The following is a 6,232-nucleotide window of genomic DNA, read 5'->3' on the forward strand; positions in this document are numbered from 1 at the left end:
TGTTCCCAGACTATCTTCCCGATTAACTACTCTGTCTAGCCTTTCTTCTATATCCTGTGCCCCAGCCCCTCCAAATGTTAATACACACCTATCCCTCCTTTCTCCATTGTTACTTACTGTCTTTACTGTCTGTCTGACTATTGAGTCGCCCAAAATTAATATTTTTTCACGTTGGTTTCTACTGCTGTCTTCATTCGTTGGATTCAGTGGCTGTGTTGTCCGGTCCTCCATCTCCCCATCGGTCTCGTCGTCCCGGTCTATGGTGGTCCCGTCGTCCCGGTCCATGATGATCCCATCGTCCCGGTCCTTGGTGGTCCCGTCCTCCGGGTCCATGGCGGTTCCGTCCTCCAGCTCCTTGGTGGTCCCCTCCTCCAACTCGTTTGCAGTGAAATCCCCAGCTTCAGCTTCATCCTTCCCTAGCCTTTCCATGCCGATTCGAGTTGAGTTACCGTTGCAGACTGTCGACCCCCCCTGTGATACGGAAAATGAGACGTCATTTTTACTAGACAGCTGCAGATCCCCCTCAACTCGTTTCAAAACCGAACATTCCATCCCTTCTCTACCCCAAGGATTTACCATCGCTATATCACACGTAAACGCGGTCGGTGCCGGGCTTGTAAAATTACAGCATAGAGCACACCTACTAACAGGTATTATGGCACTGTTTGATGTTTGCAAGCTTGGACTAATGTTTTCAACTTTTAAGGTTTAATGTTTTTAATGCAAACTGTATTTTTTGTGGGGACATGGAATGGAAGGATGGAAGGAAGAATTATTGTATGCAGCAAGCGGGTAACCGGACGTGACGCTTAGAACGTCACACCTAGAACATCTACATGTATAGGAGGGTTGACGAACGCGCAAACGACAATAGACGGGTGCGCCTTCCGCATCCGCCTTGCGCTAGAGAATAAGTGACACGACGCATGCACCTACGAGCGGGCATCGCTTGCTTCCCAGCAAGGGTCTGGTTTTAGACAGACGAGTTTCTAGAGCCGGTTTTGATCCCATCTATATAAGCAGCATTTGACAAGCGAAACAGACAGAAGATATAAGATTTAGAGAGACTATGTAGTCAGTCAGAGAGCCTATAGGCATGGTTGCCTATAGGCTGTATTATGTATATATATATTTGTATGTGTAGATAATAAAAAAGGGTCTATGTGAAACTACTAATCCGTGACTACGTCTACGTCTACGTCTACCGTGGTTATCTCTGCTCTCTACGCTGCTGCTGCTAAACCTCTACTGGTTATCTACGGGACAACGCTGTTACTCTACGCTGTCGACTCGTCCATCCTGCACGGAGATCTACACCTCTTCGCAGTACAACACTAGTACTAGTACACTAGTAGTGTAGTGTACTAGTAGTACTACTACTATAGCTGCTACTAGTACTACTACTAGTAGTACTACTACTACTAGTACTACTACTACTACTACTACTACTACTACTACTACTATAGTAGTACTACTAGTACTACTACTACTACTACTATACTCTATAGCTCTAGTAGGGTTCGAGCTTAGTAGCGCTGAGAGGGTCTATGTCCCCCGGGGTACTGCCGGAACGTACCCTGGGTACGGTCTGGTATACCGAAACGTACCCTGGTACTATCTAATATACCGGACCGTGTCTCGCCTACTCCACTAACGAGTCTAGGAAGTCGCTTACGCCTACTCCCTAACCCAAACCCAAACCCTAACCCTAACTTTAACCATATCAACTAGTGACCAGGGTACGTTCCGGTATACCGGACCGTACCCAGGGCACGTTCCGGCAGTACACTGGGAGACATAGACCCTATGAGCTTAGTAGCTCTATAGGCTGCACTTTGCAGGTTGTGGTTGCGCAGGTTGCGGCAACTGTACGCGGGCTATAGTACTAAAGCTAGTACTACTGATGCTGCTAAAGTACTATTACAGTACTACTAGTACTAGCACTAGCAATTCACTATGAATAAACAATTACTCAATTTTGATTCATATATTTGTGTTAATCGCAATGACGATGTCAATGTTACAACATCAATACAATTAATAAAAATTATACTCGCATAGAACGAACTGGACACTGAGTCTACAATCACTGAAGAATCAGGTACGAGTGCATCTTCAGGGCAAGAATCCGACACCAAGGTATATTCATATACAGTGCATGAAGCCTCTCTAAGTTGTAACGCTTGGGGCTCCAGGCCTTACGGCTTAGGTAAATGTACGACTTACAGGCAATACTACTCCTATCATCCTTAAGTCGTTATAATTTTTACAAAATTCCTACTACATAACAATAATGTTATGACTAAAGAAACAATAACACTTACAACCGTAACGTTTAACGACATTTCATAAAATTATAAACTATATTGTTTCCTGCAAGCTGTTGCACATACACGCGACAACGTCCGGCAACAACCGTAATGACAAAACTATTCAGAAACGCTTCTAAAATCAGCAACAGTGTCGCGCATCACTTCACAATAGCCAATCACAGCCGTTTCCATCGGCACGTGACATAGAGCCATTTATTCCGACTTGGATCAAATTACGACATGTCGAATACTGCGGCTTAACGAGAGTTTACTGTAGTTGCAAGTAATACGCTGTAAACACTGTAACAGGAACTGCATTAAAACACATATTTGTCAATTACGTCTTAATTATTGTCACAAGTACGTCTATATTTACATCTAGGTGAAACTTCTACATATTTACACTTTCTCCATACTTTATATATTTAGCTGAGTGGTCTTCATGTAAGCAATGTCTTGCGCAACATGATGAAAGACAATGGACTCCCTGAAGAAATGCGAGCTCTGATCAAAAGCCTTGATAATGCAAACAGTTAAGTCCCAATAGCTAAACATGGTGTAAGCACATCTCTACAAAGTTTCAGAGTAATCGGTTAAACATGTTCGATTATGTACAAGCTGTTAAAATTTCAACATATTCCTCATACATTCCATAAGTTGGAATAATCTAGTACCATAACCATAATAGTATTCTCTATACATATATACAAACATTCTTATATTCCAGCTCTTTCAAAGCTCACAGAGGGACTGAGGTTTATTGACAGTTGCATGGCTAAGCAGAGCATCTTTGCATCAGCTATGCGAGAGAAGTCCATGCAAGCTTTCCATGCAGAACTTGTACTTAGGCACAAAAGCCTAACAGAGACAATTGGCTGTCCTCAGACCGCTTCATGGATCGCTCTTCGTGTTTTTCAGGCGATTTTAAAACAAAATGCAAAACAACGTCCCCAATCGAAGAAAACTGACATTACAATTTCTAAATCAGATCAGGAAATTGTGCAATACATTGCTGGCAGTGTTGTCCATAGCTTGCGCAAGCGAGCCTTCCGTTTGCAACCATGCACTACAAAAACCGACATATTAGCACTTAGTGATGCAATGTCATCTCAGGAACCTGCCTCCGAGCAAAGTCCACACGATCACATTAGCGTGCTCAGCAGAGGTGGCCTTCGTAGGCCTAGGGCAAACATTGGCTTGGCATTTACTGCGATGGAAGTGACATTTCGGCAGTTGTTTTCCTCGTCTGAAATGAGTCACGCAATGTCAGAGTTTATTTCAGAATGTTTGAAAACTGATCAAATCATCTGTGCCTACTACGAGTCTGTATACAGTGTTGACACTACAGAAGAAATTAAAGAGAAAGTGTTAGTAGACTGTGTGAAATTATACTTCAAAATTCGTGTACACAACAAATGTAAAAAACTCATTGATCAATATAACCAGCAGAAACGTGCCTCATACAAGCAAAAAGCTCTCCGCAAACAACTTCAGCGTAAACCAGATGAGGGTGACAAGTAGATAAAACACAACACAACATTCACCTGCTAGTTGTTATGCTGCGTTTACACTATCGATTTTTGTCAGCAAATTGTACCGATTTCAAGTGCATTCCAACACAATCGGCTGAAATTTGATTGTGTTGGAGTCGGAGTCGGGCCGAGTTGGAGACGTTCTATTTCTCCAACTCGGCGACTTGACTCCAACTCAGAATCCAACACAATCGAATTTCAGCCGATTGTGTTGGAATGCACTTGAAATCATTACGATTAGCTGACAAAAATCAATAGTGTAAACGCAGCATTAGTCGTTCATTTTCGTTTGCAGTTCTTCAAAGGACTATTTGAGATAGCACTCAGTCGTTGTCTTTTCATGTGGCTGGTGACATTGCCTCTGGAGTAGAATGCATGTGCGAGAGACCGTTGCATGCGGATTTTATTCTCTTGGTATCTAGATAAATAAACGTCAAAATTAGAGTGTTATCATTGGAGTGAGCAGTTACATAAGAGACACACATAAGTGATTATTCATATTATCTAGATAGAGCGTTTTAGGACCGATAATATTTTCGGGTATTCGTCAGCTACCTGCGAAGGTGCATGGATAACATAAATAATGCTGGAGTTGAAACGCACAAAAATGGCGACAGTTTGTTAACCGATTTATCTTCGACTTTTAAAAACCATGTAAATCTCAATTTTCAATTTTTATGGGGCGTCTAGATAATAATTATAATATTGGATGCCATATTTTCGAAAAAGAGTCCAATATTTTGTCACAGCTCGTGCAATATTTCCATGTATCCCACTCAAGGCCATCTAATATTATCTAAATATTCTATAGTTTACCAACCCAAATGTCCAAAGATTAGGGTTATCGCATCTTCTCCCTAGACCTCTGTGGCGGCCAAAGTGCTCCTCTATAGGATCTTGGCAGAAAACATTGGTGAAGACGAACTCGACGCCATTGTTGAGTAGGTATCTTGTCGCTTCAATCACAGAATGTACTGCAAGCATAATGCTATGGAAATAAGTCAAAGGTTACGACAGCTGATTAGTCTTACTAATACTTTAATTCAGAACAGTGAATACACTATAAAACTACATCAATGCCTGTACAGCATTACTGGCAGTACGTATAATGTGCAGTAATAACGTGCAGTAATGTTCTTAGCGCTACCTGTCATCCATAACCCTTCAGACGTTTGCTGTGACAAAAACATGGCATTTCTAGCAGCCTTCGTGTAGTTGCCAGGTCTGGTTGCAGCTGCATTTGCCCATTCATTGACGTAGCCGAGGAACTCGTGTTCAAGGAACTAAAATATTAAATTTTGCAGTGCAGTGCAATAGATTTACAATATAAAAGATTGGTATGAAGACTAAAGTCATACACAACTCTTACATGAAAGCGGGCATCATCAGCATTCCGGAAGGGCAGCAGATCAGGCTTCCTTTTCCGCTCGGCCTCATTGTGCGATCGTACGTTCAGACAGTCGAAAAATCTGTCCATAAGCAGGACGAATTTGGCTGTTTCCTGCGCCTCTTCTCCTGAATTTGCCTGCAGCAGGCGTCCTACAGAGTAGCTAAGCACCTAAATGCAATTAATTTAAATTTAGATCATTCAAAATCATCAATGTACTATAATACACCTGTCTATTGTTAGCAAATGTATTTAAATTATAAACTTAACATATCGTGAATTTGTTTCAACCCTATTACAACTTACTTGTGCTGCCAAATTCACTCTCATCTTAGCGTGTGGGGTGAGGTAAACGTGATCGCATGTCAGCTTGGTCTTCCGAAGCAGGGAATCTGTGTCCGATTTGTACAGCGCTACGATATGACTCCATAGCAAATGTTTCCCGTTGTTCTACAATAACATGAAAATGTATTAAATGATGAATGCATATTTATTGTTTTGAGTAAAGAATAAATTAAGTGATTTTTGTTCACTTACCCAGAAGTGTTTTGTTTTCGTTCCCCATCCTAAACTTGCCAGATTGTTTCGCACTGTCTTAATCAGATGTGGGGCGTCTGAGAAAAAATAGATCGATCGGTCGGGTGCAAAGAGGTTAGTTGTCTTGTGACAAGGCTTTCCTCGGTTGTGGATTCTGTACAGTTTTTTATTGTGGGATGCCTTGTTGCTAGTGAAAGCTATTACCAGCAACACATTTAAACATATTTGATATATTTAGGTGTATATACCCAGATGAAAGACCGGATACCAGAGAAGCGTCGCCTGAGAGGTGTTGATCCTGCCCGCTAAGCGCGAATCTTGCGCGCAGTTCCGCGGCAAGGCGCACGCGACCGCGGGAACCTCCTACGAAAGTATCACGCGCTGGCAGCTATTGATCCGTGCGCCAAATCTTCGGTTTGGCGCACCGATCAATAGCCGCCAGCGCGTGAAAGCTTCGTAGGAGG

The 6,232-nt window shown here is 42.3% G+C and overlaps 1 protein-coding gene and 1 long non-coding RNA gene across 2 annotated transcripts; both read right to left on the reverse strand.

The window, feature by feature from the left end:
- Positions 1–2,261: 2,261 nt before the first annotated feature.
- Positions 2,262–3,890, reverse strand: LOC106817254. Its single transcript, XR_001395018.1, has 2 exons — positions 3,857–3,890; positions 2,262–3,558 (listed from the first exon to the last, which is right to left on the reverse strand). It is a non-coding gene; the product is annotated as an uncharacterized LOC106817254 (long non-coding RNA).
- Positions 3,891–4,123: 233 nt separating this feature from the next.
- On the reverse strand, positions 4,124–5,816 carry LOC106817251. Its single transcript, XM_014821914.1, has 6 exons — positions 5,769–5,816; positions 5,538–5,681; positions 5,214–5,402; positions 4,992–5,127; positions 4,665–4,818; positions 4,124–4,262 (listed from the first exon to the last, which is right to left on the reverse strand). The coding sequence occupies exons 2-6, from the start codon at positions 5,559–5,561 to the stop codon at positions 4,124–4,126; spliced, it is 642 nt and encodes a 213-aa protein (XP_014677400.1). The 5' UTR covers positions 5,562–5,681; positions 5,769–5,816.
- Positions 5,817–6,232: the final 416 nt, after the last annotated feature.

The sequence above is a fragment of the Priapulus caudatus genome, unplaced genomic scaffold, assembly GCF_000485595.1.
Source record: "Priapulus caudatus unplaced genomic scaffold, Priapulus_caudatus-5.0.1 Scaffold1651, whole genome shotgun sequence".
Lineage (NCBI taxonomy): Eukaryota > Metazoa > Priapulida > Priapulimorpha > Priapulimorphida > Priapulidae > Priapulus > Priapulus caudatus.

Bases quoted from the DNA above. Each gene is read 5' to 3' on its own strand.
- LOC106817251 (XM_014821914.1), bottom strand. From the start codon at position 5,561: ATGAGAGTGAATTTGGCAGCACAA. The intron at 5,128-5,213 runs GTAAGAGTTGTG...TTAATATTTTAG, and splicing joins CTGATGATGCCCGCTTTCAT to TTCCTTGAACACGAGTTCCT. The intron at 4,819-4,991 runs GTAGCGCTAAGA...TTATGCTTGCAG, and splicing joins TGAAGGGTTATGGATGACAG to TACATTCTGTGATTGAAGCG.